Here is a 19251-nt window from a genome sequence, read left to right on the forward strand (position 1 = left end):
AGTCTGAGTCTGAGTAGCAAATAAAATTAGCAATAAATTTAAATAAATAACTGACTGGCGATATTAGATCATACCAAATCTCAGGGGGCCCGTAGAAGAGCATCAAGCTTCGAGCTTCACCGCAGAAAACTCACTCAAAACACTCGAAACGAAACTGAAAATATTTAGGAATTGGGTAAAAACACTCAAGAGAGCGGAAAAGACCCACTGGGACCCGATACCAAACGATCTCCGATCCAAAACCGATCCGATGCGATGCGGCCAACGCAAAAGTCACCCACACATTGGGTTTTGATTCGGGGAAAGAGAGTGAGAACTGGTTTCTCTTCAATGACGCTGTGTGTTGGCGTTGGGCGAGCGCCAGTGGGTTTCTCGGTTTATTGGTCGCCGAAAGAGACTTCGTATCTGCGAGATACCCCGCTTTTGCCTTTTTAATGCCGCATTTCATTCATTGATCGTTCCAATAGCACACCGCACGCTCAGCGCACCAGACAAGTGAACCCGATCGGATCTCATTCCCCGGCTTCCACTTCCACTTCCACCGTAAAGCAAAAGCCTCAATGTGTGGGCGATCCCGAATCCCAATCCCTCTCAGAATAGTCACTAACCTGGCTAACGGAGTCAAAGCCAAGTGGCTCAGCTGATGCTGGCTGGCTCGCTGGCTGACTGGCACTCATCTCGGGCGACATTGACGATCGAGATATATCTTTTCAGTGCACAGCGGACAAGCGCAGCAAGCGGACGCAGCGCTCGCAGCATTTCTTTTTCTCCGTGTCTTCTGTCCGGGTTATTGGATACAAGAGATACAGATACAGATACAGATATAGATGCCGCTAAAGATACACAGCCGTTCGGCGCGTACTCATAGATATTTTTAGCAGCCGGCCTCACGCATACGGTCCCCCATCGCACTGACACACGCGGCTTGCACGTTTTCGGATTCGGAAAATTCTCCCGTTTTCTCCCGTTCCTCAAGGCTTTTCCGGACACTCCCCCTCGGTCCTTTGGAAAATCCAACAACAACAACAACAAAAAAAACTCCGCGAAAAAACAACCACACAAAGTTCTTATCAATAATTAAAACCAAAAAGGTATCAATTCAATTCAATCAAAACAAAAAAAAAAAAACACAAACAAGTTTCAAATCGTTTCGAGGAAATAAAACTGAAAACAATCATTTGTTGTTGTGTTAATATGCCAAATTTATGCATGAGCTAAACAACTTTAATTCAAAAAAGCACAAAAAATAAAAAATAGAGAAAAAAGAAGCAACGCAAAGATTGAATATCAAAATTCGTTGGGTGACTAATTAGTTGATACGTCGTCGGAATTTCAATTTGCATACTTTAATGAGCCCGAAATTAAAATAAAATCATCGACAAATCTTAATCAGAGTGCACAGACCAAATAAAAAAAGATACAAAATCTACAAAACTAAAAAAACAACAGCCATACTACACATTGTTGGATTTATAAAATCAAAAAGGTAAATATACCTCTGCCATTTATCAGACATACACATAGAGAGTATAATATGATGGAAATAACAACAAAAATTCTTCAATAAAAATAGACAAAAAGCATTCCTTGGCCAAGAGTGGGTGGTGTGAGGGGGGTGGGATGGCTTTTCGAGCAAACTTCTGAAACATTTATTTGTCCAAGGTGTTGAAAAGCCCGACATGTGGCAGGGAGAGCCATTTTAAGGAGAGAGAAAACTGCGACGACAGCAGCTTGTCAACTGATTTTGAAAGGTTACCAAACGGAGACCAACAATTTGGCCAAGTTTTGTTTTGTGGTTAAAAGGGAGAGCTGAAACATTTTAATTAATGTGTAAACAGAAGCTGTGAAATTTGTTATCAATGAAAATGGGATTGCTGACGCTTTTCTTTGAACTCGTTGAATTTGAAGCTTGGGTTTGGGAAGATGTTTTCATTATTTGGAAACAAAATAAAATTATTTTATAAGACTTAAGATAGTTTGTTATTCCTTAAATGAGTATAAATTGCAACTCAGTTTATTATTTTATAATTTTTTATTATATTCTAATCCAAATAGAAATAGAGTTTTATATAAATATTTAAAAATTGAAATTTTCTTTAGTTTTTCAGGCTTTGAGTTTCTAAATATAGCTACAGATATTTTGATTGTTATTGTTTTTTAATAAATTCCGTACTGACTTTTATCAGCAAATATTTGTATCATATTTCCCATTAAATTTCTTATATATTTTCATTCCATTTAATTTCGAAATAGAAACCAAATAAAGTAAACAATATGCCTTAAAAAAGACTACCAAAAACGTTCTTCTTTTTAAATCAAGTCACCATTTAATTCACATTTTCCTCATCTAGCATAAAATTTGAAATTAAATTTAGATTATAAGCTCATAGGTTTTCCGCATTTCTATATATAAAAGTATATAATTTTTTGCCCACCAGATTTGTTTGTTGTTTGCCCCTCTGACCCAAATTACAGTCCAATATGCGGGACAGATTACGTATCTCACCCACTCCCCCACTCTATGAAAAGGAGAAAAATAACAACAACAAAAACAGCAATAATAATAATAGAAGAAAAAAAATAAGAAGAAAAATAAAAATTAGCCAAAAGGCGAATGCCAGAAACCTGTCAAAAACTCAAGCAAATCAAACGCCGATGGGTAATACAAAACCACACATAAGCTATCAAAATATAACTCAAATACAACCACACGTAGACATTTACATACACTAGAAAAAATTCGAATGGGAAAAGGGAGATCTTTTTTAAAACATTTTACAAATTTAAATAAATTTCAATTTAATTTAAAGTAGTATATGTAAACTTAAACTTATTAGTTCTAAGTATAACTTAGAGTCCTTTAGTTTTGAAAGATCGTTTCAGATTAAAATCTGGGGAACCATTTTAGAAGTTATGATTGTTGTTGAACATTATTATTCAATATTACTACACTCTTATATTATTATTATTATTATTATTTGTATTGGAATTATAATTATATTCATTGGAATTCAGTTTTGTTATCTTTTTCTCAAGATAAATCAGTTTGAGTTAATATCCAAACCGGATATCATTGTTAGACAATAATTTCCAAACATATTTTCATGGAATACGACATCGAATACGAATATCGAATATATCTATATATATCTAGAAGATTAATTTCTTAACTTAAATTTTCTCTCTGTGTATATATATATACACACATATTCACACCGTGACAAAGGGAGCTCCCCGAGTGTAAACACAGTCACATCACACATACGCCGTGTGTGCCAATTTTAATAAACAAACTCAACGTAAATGGAAAATCAAACAAAATCATTTGGCCAAAGCAGCAGAAGCAATGGCAACAAATCAACATCATACAACAAAAAAATAGAAAAATAAAATGAAAAATGAAACGAAACTCAAAGAAAAATAGCAAATAAAAAAATTTCAAAGATGCAAAAAGAAATGAAAGAAAAAAATAACAAATAAGAACTTGCCGCAGGCTGGCTAAAAATAATAGCTGCCAACGGTAGCACACACGAGACAAAAGCCTCAAAGGGGGGAGGGGGGGTTACTGCACGAGACAACAACAACAATAAAAACAACAACAACAATAACAACTACAACAAAAACAACAACAAATGCAACCGTAAAAGCAACAAATGAACGATTTTTTGACGCTTTCCACAAAAATAAAAGAGAGAGAGACGAAAAAAAAACACAAATTAAGAATCACAAATCGAAAGAGATAAAAAATAAAGAAATTGTGAGAAGGGGAGGGGGATAAAAATAAGAAACAAGAAAATATAGAAAGAAAATTCAAGTTGCATACAATAAAAACTAATTTTAGAGCTGTGGCAAAAACAACAACAACAACAATAAGCGAATCAAACTGATGCCAGGCACAGACAGAGCAGAGAAACAATCTGAATCATTCGAAAAGATTCTACAGTTAGAGAGATCTATAACGAGTGGAGATTGAAAAGTTGGGAATTTTAGAGAGATTTATGATAGCGATTTTTATTGATTTTATTTGGGAATAATGTAGTTACAAGATTAATAACTAGGCTAAAGTAAACAGTTTATGGTTCTAAAAATTAAAAGGAGATATAGGTTTTTTTCAACATTGAAAACTGTAAAAATGTTACATGTTATGATGATCTTAAATGACTAAAAATAGTACCAATCAAGAAAGAAAGATAACTTCTGGAAACCAAAAGTTCTATACTCTTGCAGAGAAAATAATTCAGAACTCAGCCAAAAAAGCACTAATTTTCAATCGAAAAACTTTTCTGTGCTAGTTTTTCTTAGTTTAACAAATCTGCATATTAATTTTAACATCTTAAAATTTTGAAATTTTTTCCCATTTTACAATTTTAACGACTGAAAATATTGGAAAATTTTTGAAATTTTTTTTTTCTGCCTGAGATGGCTAGATCGATTCGCCTGTTTATGCTGATCAAAAATATATATGATTTATAGGGTCGGAAATGAGTCCTTCACATGTTACAAGCTTCTGACTGAAACTGTAATACATAATATTATAATATATAATAATATATTATTATAATAGTTGCAATATAGTGGCAAAAAGATTATAGCTTTTAAAAGTTGAAATATGACCAAAATAATATATTTAAAAATGTTAAAATCAAGTATACGCCTCATAAACATTTTAAAACTTAAAAAAGTATTCATTTATAGATCAATTTAGACATGTTAAATTGCTTAAATATTTATAATATAACAAATAAATACAAACAAACTCTAAGAACTTAGAAATAATTTTTAAATAGTTCTTATTTTTTATATTTTATATTATATTTTATTTAAAATTAGATACCTTTCCCTATGCCAACTAAGACATCCACTCTCGTGGTTCGTGTGTCTCACTTTTTTTTAATTTTAGTTTTTTTGTTTTTTTTTTGGCCCAAGCAGCAGACGCTTCATTTTCCATTTAACCGCACCCGACTGCCCGAATCCTTGAATTCTGTTTTCCATTTCCCCCCTCCTCCACCCCCCGAAACCCCCTTCCCCAATGGCGGGCAGACAACCGTGCAGAAAAAGTTCTAAATTTAATGGCTACACCTAAAAATGCAGCGACTGCAACCGAAACCGAAAAAGTGAAGGGCAGACAGGAGGAGGAGGAGGAGGAAGTTTCAAGTGCACTCTCCTACTAGGCCGGGCTACACCTCCTCCCCTCCAGTTTACCACCAAAAAAAAAGATAGAGAAAAAAAGGTGTACCTACTAACTTGGGCCATGGTGCACTCCCTCGACCCCTTCACGCCTCGTCGCACGCATGGCTCGCCTTTTGTCTACCTCGTTGTTGGAAAATGAAAGGGGAAAAGGGGAAATGGAAAGGGGGGAGACAGAAAAAAATAAAGAACATTTAAAGATAGAAATTTTTAATTTTCATATTTTTCAGTTATAGAAAATTATTTAAAACAAAAGGAACAAGGTGAAGCTTTATTAATTAATATGCTTAGCTGCAAAAATCATGAATTCTTTAGCCAATTTAAAAGTCTTAATTACTTTTCAAAGCTTCAAAATATTTTTTCCCACTTATTTCTCCCTGTGTAGCCATGGTGAAAATGCTACGTATCCGGGTAAGAGGAACTACCATTCCATGTTTGTTGTCTGCACATTTCAATTGGGCTCTCTTTCTGCATTGTGCCGGCGTGTAATTGAAAACTTAAGCAGAAGCTTCCCAAAACAACAAACCCCCATTTTCCCCCTCCCCTTCACTTTATCCACTTTAAACGCGCAACAAAATTTTCCAATCATCAGAGAATGAAAATCGAGCCTAGCACCCACCATTTCCAGCTTTTCACTCCCCCACTCATTTCCTGCCCGGCTTCCTTCCTGCATATCCTGTGTGTGTATCCTGGCCAGAAAATCAGAAGGCGCGCGCTTGTTGCTGTTTGTTCAACAAACGTTTATTAGCCGCGAATACTTTTAATCGCATGCAATTTGTTGATTGCGGCCAGTCCGCTGCACTTTCCACGCTTTTCCACCCATCATGAGTACACGGAACTAGGTAATTTTCACATCGTTTCCAGAACCGGGGGTGCAGCAGGTGAAAAGCAGGTGAACTGCAGCAGCAGCAGGTGAGCAACGGTTGCCGCCCCGCTTTGAAGAAGGCGCACAAATTTTTCTGTGTTGTAAACTTAATTGCACCTTGTTTGTTGCATGTCGCAAACTTTGACGATGCCCTTACTCACTGATAGGTCGATGGTTTTGGGGGAAAAATTAGAAAATGTAATAAATATGCTATGAAATATGGAGGAAATATGGAGGAAATATAAATAAAGAAAAATATGTAAGTAATTTTTAAGTTATTTCCCTTTTTTTTAATGAATTTTACAAAAATCTCAGTCATAATATTTTTTAAAAAAGAAGGTCGTTTATTACTAAAAATCAACAGAGGTTAAAGATATATCTTCCATACTTGTAAGTGTTAAATAAATATTAAAAAATGTAATAGGAAATACTAATTTTAATTTATTTACCTTCTCTTTTTTAATGATTTTCTGTCTAAGATTCTAGTAGTAAATTACTAAACAAAATAGTGTCCGGTATTAGCTAAGATTAAAAAGATCCTAGTAATAAATTCCAAAAACAAATAGTGTCTGATATTACTTAAAAATAACGAAGTAGAAACATATATCATCCACATTTTTATATTTTTAATAATTTTGTTTCATATGTTTTTATTGATATCTATCTTAGATTTAATAAGTATAGAGTCTCAAGAGCATATCTTTTTTTTTTAATAAATACTAATTAATTTATATACAAATTTTCATCACTGATAAAAGTATATAATAAAAAATGCTGTTACCAAATTCTTGTTTAAAATTATGATAGCATATCCATAAATATACTACATATATTTTTCTAAAACTGTAAAAATTCATCAACATTTTCCTAGTTCAACTGAAAGAGCATGCAATCAGTTGGCACATTTCCAAACCTGAACAAGTTCTGTCTGCAGGGTTTTTAAACATTTCTTAGGGTTGCGTGGTGGAAATTAATTACACCCCAAAGTCGACGGTGAAACGCCAAAGAAAATCACGGCAAGAGTTAGCCACGTGTTGAAAGTCTGCATGCAAAGGTAATTTCAATTGAAGGAGGTATACCATTTTTTTCTTAAGAGGAAATTTGGATTTTACTGGAATCTAAAATCCTCCATTCTCTCTTTATATCTCTGAGATACCAAAGATTAACGGTATAGCGGCAAAAAAATAAAAAGGAGAGACCTCATAACTTGTTTAGGCCAAGCCAAGAGCGAGCTCTTGGAATATGGTCAAAGCTATGCAACAAGTGTCAAACAGGCCAACACGCCAACAATCCAAGCCAATCCAAGCCAAGCCGGATCGGGGCAAGGCAACAAGAATTGTCTAGCGCCAATTTCGGACAATCTGCACTAAATTGTCCATTTAAGTGAGCCCGACTAAGGCTAAGACTAACTGGCTAACCGACCGACTGCCTGACAAACTGACAAACTGACAAACGTGAGCTGCTCCCCTTCAGATCAACTGACTGCAATCAATCCGCTCGCATTTACACCTCTGCATTCGGACAGCGCATTTTCACATTTTCAGTTGCAACTTGCAACTTGCAACTTGCGATTTATGAGGCCAAGGCATCATAATAATGCAAGGGCGTTAGCATCGATGCAGAAACAATTTAATCTATGCACTGGGAAATAAATTAAGTAATTGGAAAAGGTTTAAAATATTCTCTATATATGTTTTCAAATCATAAAACAATAAGCTTTCAGGGTTTATATATTTCCAAAATGATATTTTCATTGACTATTATTTATTACTCAAAGTCACAGTAGAGAGAAAAATGCTTGTTGATCTTCAATGCTTGTCTTCATTTTTCCATTCCAAAAACATCTTTTAAAAGATACAACTTTTACTATAAACTATTGAATTTATTTCTCATTAACGTGATTAATCATTATTTCAATGATTTATATTTCTATGAATTATTATATATGATTATATTTTCCTCTCTCTGTATGAAATCTTAGTGTTTGGGAGGTAGAAATGACGTTGCCTGCGTTGGCTTCGTGTTACATTTTCATGTAACTTAATTCTTGCATTAAAATGCATTCATTAACTGTTTCTGTCTTTGCTTTTGTCTGGTTTGCATTTTTTTTGTATTTAAACCGCCAACAGCAACCGCAATAGGATTTTCCATGCATTCAGCGGAGGGAAATGTGAGTGAAAAGCGCTGGAAAATATTTGGTATAGCTGACCTACCGCAAACAAAAGAAAACAATAAACATTTTATATACATACATCACAGCAGACACACAAGACTTTCTCAAATTGTTGGAATCCTACATTGTAATTGAGTCAAGTTTCGCCCTTGCGCAATGATGATGGAAATTTGAAAATTATTGAGACTAAGCAATGTGATAAAATATATTATTAGACTACAAATATTATCTGGTGTTAGTATATCGATTTCCACAAAATGTGACACATTTAAACACAACTTGTACCTGTGACACCTTGACTAATGCTTTTGAGGATCTTGTTAAGACAGCTCATGGAGAATATAGAGAATGTCGGAGACGACTCATTTGGGAACCAAAAGTGACTCAGAAACAGAACGAAAAGATACACTATTTACTCGGAATTTCGAGAATTGTGCAATGCAATGAGCAATGGGCAAAATGCTCTGTTTGAAAGATCAATTTGTTCTTGGGGCCTCCGCTCCTAAATTGTATTTATGAGTTTTTGGCCTGATGCGTTTCGTTTCATTTCTTTTTCGTTTCGGTTTTTTTGGCTTCAGTGGGTTTTATGACGGAAGCACTGCTCAAGAGTCGACTTCAGTTCATTGAAGCCAATTCAAGAGCCGTTTACGGAAGTTTTCGGTCCGAAAAAGAACCGTTTCGCTCGATTGACCAGGTCCCTCCCCCCCAAAGTTTCTTTTGAGGGAAAAACAAAATTGTTAATTGCCATGGGATGGTATTTGTCTGAGACCCACAACTAATGTCTGCCTCTCTGCACTCCATTTTCAGATGAAGTCCAACACGTACGAGCTGCACAACTACGCCGCCGATCTGAATGACATGGATATGCCGGAGGCGAAGGATTCGCGGAAAAGGAAGACGGCCAGTGCCCGGAGTGGTGAAAAGTATTCCCTAAGACAGAAGCGACAGAAGAGAAATGCCATCGAGGAGTCGGACTCTGGTCACCTGCCTGACTTTCAACTGGAATTGGATCCCATTGTTGAGCCGGCGGCTAGTAAATCGAGGAAAAATACACCCACAAAGGCCAAGACGAAAGCACCGCCGTTGAGTAAATATCGCCGGAAGACAGCCAATGCCAGGGAACGTACCAGGATGCGAGAGATCAACACGGCCTTCGAAACCCTCAGACATTGTGTTCCCCAGGCCATAACCGGTGAGGATGCGGCTAATGCCAGTGAAAAGTTGACCAAGATCACCACCCTACGTTTGGCCATGAAATACATCACCATGCTGAGTGATTCCATCCAGGATCCAAGCTATGAGAGTGAATTTATTGGCGAATGCCTGGAGGAGAGTGCCAATCGGGAGGCAAGACTAGATTCCGATCTGGCCGAGGAAGCGGAAGTGGAAGTGGAAGCGCCATTGATACCGCCAGCAGCGGTTAAGAAACCAGCCAAGGCCAAGGGAGCTGGCAAGAAGAGCTCAGCGGCTAGTAAGAGGCAGAACCAAAAGCTGGCCAAGACAGTGCCTCAAATTACGCCAATTAGTTCCGGGGAATCCTGTTATGCCACCTCATCCATAGGATCGCCTGCCTCCTCCGCCTATGCCTCGTTATCCTCGTCATCCAATAGCCATAGCAGCAGTAGCAGTCCCGGTCTGGAGGTGGATAGTTTGGTGGGATTACATGGAATCAGTGATTTGGATACTCTCCTCTTGGAAGCCTCCGATGGTGACTCCCTGACCTGCCTGAGTCCTGGCTACGAGAGTCTGCTAACCGGAAGTGGAGAGTCCCTGTTACCCGGATGTCGTGGTGATATACCCATGTCCGGTTTGGAAAAATCAGATGTTGAACTCAGTCTGCGTTTGTTGGATCAGAGATCAGCGGACTCCTTTGACTTTGGCAGCGATCAGCAACCCTCGGCCTGCATTAGCTCCCTGGCCAGCCTGGAGGGTTATCCTTTTAGCGATTTGCTGCAAAGTGATTTTCCCGACATGTTTCTCACGTGACGCGTATTTCATTAGTATCCTTCGAAGCTTCTGTTAAGCCCGTAACCCTCGATTTAAGTAAGCCTGCGAGTTGTAGTCCAACTCTTACATTTAGCAAGCGCCCTTGTGGCGGAATTCATTGTGTCATAGAAAGCAGTTATTGGGATTTATACATTAAATCTGAAGAATATAAAAAAAGAGAGAAGAGGAGCTGCTAACAATCGCCACATCCACATGATAACTCAACTAGTGATCTAAGCATTTCTTTGTGAAGCATTTTCTCGTTATCGTGTAAATAAAGAGCACCAAGTGTTGTTTCATTACTTTAATATCAAGATGGTTTTCCTATTTTTATTCATTCATAAACCCAATAGGCTTGGAAAATTGTATTATGAAGAGAACCCTAAACCTTTGAATCTTAAAAATAAAAAAGACGAGACAGATATTAACCCATCGCCATGATTAAATACAAGCCCGAGATAGACTTTCCCGAGGTCTACAAGGTCTGTCAGTTGTTCACACCCAACGATGATGACCTGGTGAAGGTTAGGGATCTCATGGAACGTGAGATTAAAATGGGACTTAGCCGCGATAATCACGATCGCTCAACGGTTCCGTGTCATTTGAGCTTTGTCAAGGAATTGCCAACGGGACGGGAACGTGGCCGTTTCCTGGCCATCGAAATGATGCCCACCAATTGTCGGATAATGTTGGTCAAATTCAGCAGCGAGAGGGATATATACACCAGTTCCAGATGCGTGATCATACCGCACACTATAAAGGCGGGCAAGGGTACCGAGATATTTACCTATTTGGCCGGCATCCTTGTCAATTTTGTAAAGGAAAAGAAAGTGGATAAGGATAACCTACCGCTGGGAATATCCTTTGGTTTTACTCTCAACAAATTGGCTTTGGATATTGGCTTCCTAGTGTCCTGGACCAAAGAGTTCGGTGCTCATGGTGTCATTGGCAAGGATGTGGTTAAATTGTTACGCGATGCTCTGGCTAAATATCCGGAAGTATCAATCGATGTGATGGGCATCATTAATGTGGCAGCTGGATCCCTGCTGGCCCTCTGCTGGGCCCAACCGGATACAAGAATTGGTCTGATAATGGGCAGCATTGCCAACTCGTGCTATGTGGAGCGATTGGATAAATGTGAAATGTACCAGGGAGAGGAGGATCCCAAAGGGGTCATGATTATCAACTCGGATTGGGCACACTTTGGCGACGGCGGGCAGTTGGACTTTCTGCGCAATGAATTCGATAAGCAAATGGATGTTGAATCTATTAATCCGGGCATACGGTTATATGAGAAATTCAGTGGAGCTCTCAGCGTGGGCGAGTTGGTTCGCATTGTACTTTACCATCTCATGCAAAAGGGTGCCATTTTCGAGGGAGAACGACGTGACTATGTGGCTATACAATGGAAGCTGGACATGGTCTCTGTGATGGAACTGGCATCCGATCCGCCAGGTAGCTGGACCAGGGCCCAGCAGGTAATGGACAAATTCCGTATACATCAGTGCAAGGACCGGGATATGGCCGCTCTGCGTTATATTTGCACTAAGATCTCTGATCGTGCCGCCATGCTGGTATCCAGCGGTGTTTCCGCACTCATCAATCGCATGGCTCAGCAAAAAATCTCCATTGCCGTCGATGGTGGCATTTATCGCCTGTTTCCATCTTATGCTGCATCCCTCAACAAGTACACCGCACAGCTAACAAATCCAAAATATAAATTCGAATTCGTTGTCACCCAGGATAGTTCCGGTGTCGGAGCGGCCATTATGGCCGGAATGGCTCATGCCACCAAATACAAGACAGATACCAAACTGATCGTTATGGACTACTAGAGCGAAAGGGGTCAATAAATCGGGCAAGGCAAATACTGAATAGTTTGTTTAATAAATAAATATATGTATTTTATAATGAAGAAATGGGTTACGTGTTAACAGGAAGCGCAAACCTTTTTATAATATGGAAACATTATTTGTAATGGTAAACAGAGAGGGAAAATCTATTTTAATAAGCTGTCTGCGCTACAAAGAGATCATAATAGCATTACCGTCTTCAAAAGATGATGCGATGCGACCAAGGTTTCAGAAGGAGAAATTATTATTATTATACTTATCTTAAGCTTAAGTACTATATCTTCATAATTTCAAACAAATATCAAGTAGAAAACGATAAGATATTAAAACAATCTCAGAAGATAAGAGGGGGTCTCGAAAAATCAAGTATAGGTTAAGAAGTTCCAAACTGAAACCCCATTAAGAATGCTTTGACCTGTCGCTCACCCTGGTTTCCCAGACCTTTCATTATATCTAAAAAATCATTTGGTTACCCATTCTAAATTTGCTGTCATAGCACCTTCCTTTGGAGGCCGTGGGCGGCTGTTGGGCAACAATGACGAGCAGCATTCACCCGGAAATAGAGGCCGCGGTCAAGAGCTTTTTCCTGGAAGAAGAAAAGTTAGCCCAGGTGGTGGAACGCATGACCAAGGAGCTAAAGATGGGCCTGGCCAAGGAAACGCATCCACGGGCGGCTATCAAATGCTTTGTGACCTATGTGCAGGACTTACCTACGGGAAAGGAACGTGGCAAATTTCTGGCCCTCGATCTTGGTGGCTCCAGTTTTCGGGTCGTCCTGGTGACATTACATAGCGAGTCGAGTTATGATATCGAATCAAAGAGCTTTGTGTTTCCCAGTCTGCTTATGTCGGGAACGGGCATAGAGCTGTTCGATTATATGGCCGAATGTCTTGCACAGTTTTGCCAACAGTTTGGCCTGGAGCATGAGGGATTGCCACTGGGCTTTACATTCTCGTTTCCCTGCCGCCAGCAGGGTCTCTCCAAGGGTGTCCTGGTAGCCTGGACCAAGGGCTTTCACGTCGAGGGCGTTGTGGGACACAATGTGGTGGAAATGCTGCAGGATGCCATATTACGGCGAGGTGACCTCAATGTCAATGTGGTTGCTCTGATAAACGATACGGTGGGAACTTTGTTGTCCACCGCTTACTTCAACCGTAATTGCCGCATTGGCTTGATCCTGGGCACTGGCACCAATGCCTGCTATGTGGAGAAGACAGTGAATGCCGAGTGCTTTGAGGGATACCAGACCAGTACCAGACCCTACATGGTCATCAACACCGAATGGGGTGCTTTTGGGGACAACGGTGTGCTGGAATTTGTGCGAACCAACTACGATAGAGTGGTGGACAAGGTGACACCCAATCCCGGCAAACAGACATTTGAGAAATGCATCGGCGGTATGTACATGGGTGAGCTGGTGCGCCTCATCCTCATGGATCTGATGGCCAAGGATGTGATCTTTAGGGGTGAGCATTCGGAAAAGCTCCAGCAGCGTTGGTCCTTTGACACCTCGTACATTTCGGAGATCGAGAGCGATGCACCCGGGGAGTATCGCAATTGTAATAAGGTTCTCCACTACCTGGGGATAATGGGTAACCAGGAATCGGACCGACTGGGTCTGCGGTACATCTGCGAGGCGATCACCTCACGTTCTGCCAAACTTTGCGCCTGTGGCCTGGTCACGCTCATCAATAAGATGAACATGAACGAGGTCGCCATTGCCGTTGACGGCAGTGTGTACCGCTATCATCCCAAATACCATGATGTGCTCGAGAAGTATATGAAGAAGCTCCTCAAACCGGGTGCCAAGTTCGAACTTGTTGTCGCAGAGGATGGATCCGGCCGAGGTGCGGCTCTGGCAGCAGCCGCTACGTACAGAAGAGGAACTGAGTATAAATTTTCAATTATAAAGTAAATAAAAGGAAAATTCATTTAAATTCAAAATAATTATTTTACTCAAAATTTGAATTTACTACTTAGCAAACTGCTTCACTGCTTGTCTTTTAACTTAAGTTGACTGCTTACACGAACTGCTTAACAAACTGCTTAGAAACACTGCTTGCCAAAACTGCTTTGTCTGTAATATGTAAAATGTTATTAATTAGTGAAATGAATTAAATAAATGTACAAAATTTAAGAATTTATAAATAATTTAAGGGCTGATTATTAAATCAAATTACCAACAGCAAAATAACAGTTTTTAATAAATGTTTTTAAATGTTATGTCGACTTAGTCAAATTAGGTTTTTAGCTTTTATTTTGGAATTGGGCTACTTCGGCAATTTAAAATTTTTTTATTTCTTAAGTCAAAAGCATTTTAAAATAGAAATATATCTATTTATATTTTTAAAAAACTTTTTATTTATTTATAACATATAAGACAATGGTCTATAATCTTCTTAATTTTTATGTGACAGAAATAGCTTGAAAAAAGCTAAACTGGCCAGAAGAAACCCGATTTAAGTGTGACCAGTTCCCATTTTATGCGACCCTAAAAGTTGGCAGCACTGATCAGCTGTTTATTTGGAAGAAACACGATTTTTGGCACAAAAAATGCAGGATTTGAGAAAATCGGACGCACTGCGACTGCCAAATGGCGACACCTGTGCCAACGACGAGGTTAAGTCCCCATTCCTCATAGGCGTGGCCGGCGGAACGGCCAGCGGTAAGTCAACGGTATGCAAGAAGATAATGGAGCAGCTGGGACAGGCGGAGATGGATCACACGCAGCGCCAGGTGGTGTCCATCAGCCAGGACAGTTTCTACCGCGAGCTGACCGCCGCTGAGAAATCCAAGGCGCAGAAGGGACTCTTCAACTTTGACCACCCGGATGCCTTCAACGAAGAGCTGATGTACAGCACGCTGCAGAACATTCTCCAGGGGCACAAGGTGGAGATTCCCAGCTACGATTACCGCACCAATTCGCTGTGAGTCCTGACATTCTTATAATGTCTCTAAGTGTTTGTAGTTTGCAATTAATTATTAAATATTTGCTTTCTAGAAGTTTACGCCCATCTTATTGATTATATTCTTACTTAAACTTTCGCTTCAGGGACTTTGAAAACATGCTGATTATCTATCCAGCGGATGTGGTCCTGTTTGAGGGCATCCTGGTATTTTACTTTCCCAAAATCCGTGACCTGTTCCATATGAAACTGTTTGTGGACACAGACTCTGACACGAGATTGGCCCGAAGAGGTAAGTTGTGGACTTGCAAAGGTACTTCAAGAATATCTATTAAACTTTCAATATTCAATTTTAGTGCCACGTGATATCAACGAGCGTGGACGGGATCTGGACGCCGTGCTTACCCAGTACATGACCTTTGTGAAGCCCGCCTTTGAGGAGTTCTGCTCACCCGTAAGCTGTGGCTGCTCCCTACTTTAAAACAATATATTAATTAAGGTGTAACTCTTTTTCAGACGAAAAAGTTTGCTGACGTTATCATACCGCGAGGCGCGGACAACACAGGTGAGGCAGCAGCTGCACTTTTGTACACTCTCTATGACACACCAAACACACAGTCTTACACCTTAAGCGTTTGTAGTGTTTCGTTGAGTTGGTTACCTAATAACCATAGTTATAGTAATGGTTCTTTCGTTTCTGGTTCTATTAACCCCGTCTATGAGGACACCAAACTCTTATCACATAGGCTGCTTGAGTATTGACTATATACGAGTATTATATTCTTCCTATCAACATTTCTTCCCATCTTTGTTTTCTGTCATCTATGTTGATTGTAACTCTTGCGTTATGATTTCCCTTTTGTTCTTGTTTTCGTTTTGTTCCTGTTGTTTTATTGTATTTCTTGCAGTTGCCATTGATCTTATTGTACACCATATCGGGGAGATTCTCGCCACCACCAACAGCGCACAGCACAACAACACAGTCAGGGTGGCGTCGTCCAGCATGAAACGAGATCACTAAACGCTAAACTCGCTTCTGGACCGGCCACAGCCTTGAGCCACGTCCTCAGCTTGTACTAATTGCCAAAAAACAAAAACAGAAAAAAAGAAAACAGGCGCCGCAGCACACTAAGAAAAATATCCTAATACCGAGCGCCGGCATCGCTTCTCATTCGGTCGTCTCATCGTAACCGATTAACGTAGCTTTAAGATTGAAAAGTATCTTTATAACTAGTTGTATTTACTCTTGCATATGTTCCACAATACATGGTAGTGTGTATGTACGTAAGCTCGTTTCTGTTCATCAAGATAATCTGCGATTCCGCTCTCAGTCTAACTACGGTTCCAAGTTATAGCGAATTATCAAAGTTAAATTATTCTAACCCGGTGCCTAGTCCTAATTAGGGTTTTATACAGGTTCTAAGCACTCTTAATCACAATCACATCCATGTCACACACATAATTATTGTGCCTAATTTTTTGTTAAACCCTCTTTATCTGACTCTAATCGACTTTGTCTGTTTATCTGAATGTCCAGGTATTTGTAAATGTAAATACAAATATGTAGATTTCCTTAATATTTCGATTATTTCAAGAAAGCTTAGTTGAGCAGTTATAATATTCAAAATATGATAACTTTTCACTTCTTAGTTAATTTTAAATATTTTGGACATAACTATATTTAAATTATATAAATATCTCTTAATAATTTATAAACATACCTAACAATTTGTTGAAGCCAGTTGAAACCTCGGTAAATTAAACAATTTACATATATAAAAGACATCCAAAAATAGTTAGAAATTAACAAAATAATATACTAAGCCATACACTAAAAACTATTGGATTAAATGTTATAACGCCAGTGGAATTTTTAAGTTATTTTCCATCGCGAGGATTAAATAATAATAGTGGAACCGTATATTTGGTACTCATAGGTTTTTTAAGGACCTTACAAGTTTTCCCAAGTCTCTGGCGTTGTGACACTTATCAATATAGTGTTTTACAAAATTAACATGGTACATATAAGTTTAAAGAGTTTACAGGAAGGCCATCTTCTAATTTGTTAAACATTCCCGAAGTACTGGGCATCTCCAAGGTCGGCAAAGGCGACTTTGCACTTATATAAATATTTCGCAAGCTGTCTCAAATATACAAGATAGCCTAAAATAGCTTCCAGCAATATGTGACGATAAATCAGTGTTTCATTTTGTAAGTACACCAACAGATTGTAAAGCACACTCACTTAAGCCACAAGACACAATAGGTTTAAACACACACTTAACAACCAAATGCCGCCCAGCTTAGATGCGACTAGATAATAGACCCTACTAACTAGTGCTAGAGTAAGTCCTTGGATCGATGACGCTCTTGGAGGAGCAGCAAGGTAAGTTGCTGTTCCAGTGGATAAGTTGCAATGCCAGCAATCGGTGGAGAATGAGATTATCCCTAGACCTTCTGATGATAGTTTCTCTTCCTTTTCAGTGGCCATCGATTTGATTGTCCAGCACATCCGGGACTTTTTGAACAATCGCTCCCGCCATGGATCCACCGGCAATATGGCGCTCTACATGAACCTGGATCTGAATGCCACGGGTGCCGGATTCGCGGGCCCAGGTAAGGCCAGTCGCCTCCACAACCTGCAGCACAAGGCGCGTCCCCACTAACCAAACCCTTTACTGGAGCGGATCCCCGGATAACTAATTAACCACTGCATGCGATCGGGCCGTTGCTCCGCTGTGTATATAAACATATATAGTACCTTCTGTTATGCTTTGTGTTTCCCTGTCGAAGATGGAACCGAGAGCCAGCACGGCACCTACAATGCCATCCGGCGATTCTCTACGCTCTGCAAGGAGCTTAACATGCAGGGCAATTTCTTCTTCGAGACGAACAAGAACCTGCCGCATCACTGAGATGGTCTTTCTTTCTGTGGAATCCCTGGAGAAGTACAAGCCAGGCCGGCTCATCTGTAGGCAAATGTTAAATATTTTATATATTGTACCCATAGACATATTTTTTTCAGTAAACCCGATTTGACAGGAAAGTTTGATTTTAGAATGGAAACTTGATAAGTGATAATGGGATATTTATTTTCATTAAACATTCATATATAAAACTGAATTGAGGATAAATGTCAAAAGATTCCTGATTCCACCGTGTATTTTCCTACATCTTGCACTTGTACATGGCGTTTATCTTACGCACATCTCCGGCGGAGAAGCCACGTCGCTGTCCCATCTGGTTGGCATCGGCACTGGGACGCAGAGCCTTCAACGTCGGCTGGCCATTCCGGGTGAAGCTGGTCGAAGAGTAGTGCATCACACTGGCATAGTCATAATCCACACCGAAGCCCGACTGGGTCCTGGAGCTGGCCTTCTCAAAGTTGACCATCATCTCGGGCTTAATGTTGTCGCTCATCACTCGAACATAGGCATCCCGTTCGTGGCGATTCTGCTCGTGGAAGAATCCCAAGGCATGCATTAGCTCGTGAATCGGAGTGCCATATGTTCTCAGGCAGTTGGGCGACTGCAGATTCACCTCCTGACGCCCACCCAATCGTCCAATACTGCTCCAGCAACCAGACTTTCCACTGCCAATCGATATGTAATCCTTCTCAGTAGTGCGGGGCTTGAAACGCACACAGGTTCTGGTGTGGTATTCCTTTAAAGACATCATAAGTTTTGGATTTTAGATTAGAAAATATTTTTCAGCTTTACCTTAAAGGCATGATTAATGTTCCCCAACTCCTGGGATGTAAAAGGACCCTTGATCTCATACGGCACCACGCCACCCGGCCAGCGGGAACTCAGCGCCAGGATACCATTCCTTGTGCCATTGGATCTGGATTCAGTATAACTCAGAGGAATGAGTATATCTCCCTCATAGTAAGTGCCCAGTTCCTCAGGATTCTGGGCGGACTCCTCGTTGTGAGCTTCGACTAATGCGCCTGTTGTCTCCACATCCGGATTGCCGAATATGGTGTCCCCCAAGTCGGTCAAGTCAATCATCTCCTCGGAGTCCATATCCTCCAGGGGCATGGAATCTCCCAGTTGAATGCCAATTAGGACCATGAAGCCAGGAAAATATATGGTTTACTTTGGAACTTTGCCATTTTACCAAGTTCTTGTACTGCTGTGTCTGCATTTACTACTACTGGCATTATATAGTCTTACCTAGACCTCCAAAATTTGGCGACTTGTTGTCGGCCTTTTTGTTACACTAATTTTCTAGCTACTTATGCTGAGTTTATTTCTTTTTTTAAAGATAAGCCAGAGCTTT

At 39.7% G+C, this 19251-nt stretch overlaps 5 protein-coding genes across 6 annotated transcripts; 4 read left to right on the top strand and 1 right to left on the bottom strand.

Moving 5' to 3' along the window:
- The first annotated feature begins 439 nt into the window (after positions 1-439).
- Positions 440-10519, top strand: tx (Helix-loop-helix protein delilah taxi). The gene is made up of 2 exons (XM_020955245.2): positions 440-1486; positions 9033-10519. The coding sequence occupies exon 2, from the start codon at positions 9033-9035 to the stop codon at positions 10209-10211; it is 1179 nt and encodes a 392-aa protein (XP_020810904.1). The 5' UTR covers positions 440-1486; the 3' UTR covers positions 10212-10519.
- A 129-nt stretch (positions 10520-10648) lies between these two features.
- On the top strand, positions 10649-12130 carry Hex-t1 (Hexokinase testis 1). The gene has a single exon (XM_020955254.2). It carries the CDS (start codon positions 10649-10651, stop codon positions 12044-12046), a length of 1398 nt encoding a protein of 465 aa, XP_020810913.1. The 3' UTR covers positions 12047-12130.
- A 322-nt stretch (positions 12131-12452) lies between these two features.
- Positions 12453-14008, top strand: Hex-t2 (Hexokinase testis 2). Its single transcript, XM_020955244.2, has one exon. The coding sequence runs from the start codon at positions 12600-12602 to the stop codon at positions 13977-13979; it is 1380 nt and encodes a 459-aa protein (XP_020810903.1). The 5' UTR covers positions 12453-12599; the 3' UTR covers positions 13980-14008.
- Positions 14009-14514: 506 nt separating this feature from the next.
- On the top strand, positions 14515-18016 carry Uck (Uridine-cytidine kinase). 2 transcript variants are annotated; one of them, XM_020955190.2, is made up of 6 exons: positions 14515-14991; positions 15117-15262; positions 15327-15424; positions 15487-15535; positions 17455-17586; positions 17764-18016. In XM_020955190.2, exons 1-6 carry the CDS (start codon positions 14618-14620, stop codon positions 17883-17885), a joined length of 921 nt encoding a protein of 306 aa, XP_020810849.2. In that variant the 5' UTR covers positions 14515-14617; the 3' UTR covers positions 17886-18016. The 2 variants fall into 2 exon arrangements, with proteins under 2 accessions (XP_020810849.2, XP_020810850.2); XM_020955191.2 differs by lacking the exons at positions 17455-17586; positions 17764-18016 and adding an exon at positions 15879-16253.
- Positions 18017-18041: 25 nt separating this feature from the next.
- On the bottom strand, positions 18042-19132 carry LOC110186153 (hatching enzyme 1.2). Its single transcript, XM_020955203.2, is given in 3 exon segments — positions 18042-18633; positions 18690-19046; positions 19049-19132. Coding segments are annotated over 3 exon segments (936 nt in total). The 3' UTR covers positions 18042-18138.
- Positions 19133-19251: the final 119 nt, after the last annotated feature.

Source organism: Drosophila serrata, unplaced genomic scaffold (assembly GCF_035046125.1).
Source record: "Drosophila serrata isolate PLE 108 unplaced genomic scaffold, ASM3504612v1 contig_382, whole genome shotgun sequence".
In the NCBI taxonomy this organism is placed as follows: Eukaryota; Metazoa; Arthropoda; class Insecta; order Diptera; family Drosophilidae; genus Drosophila; species Drosophila serrata.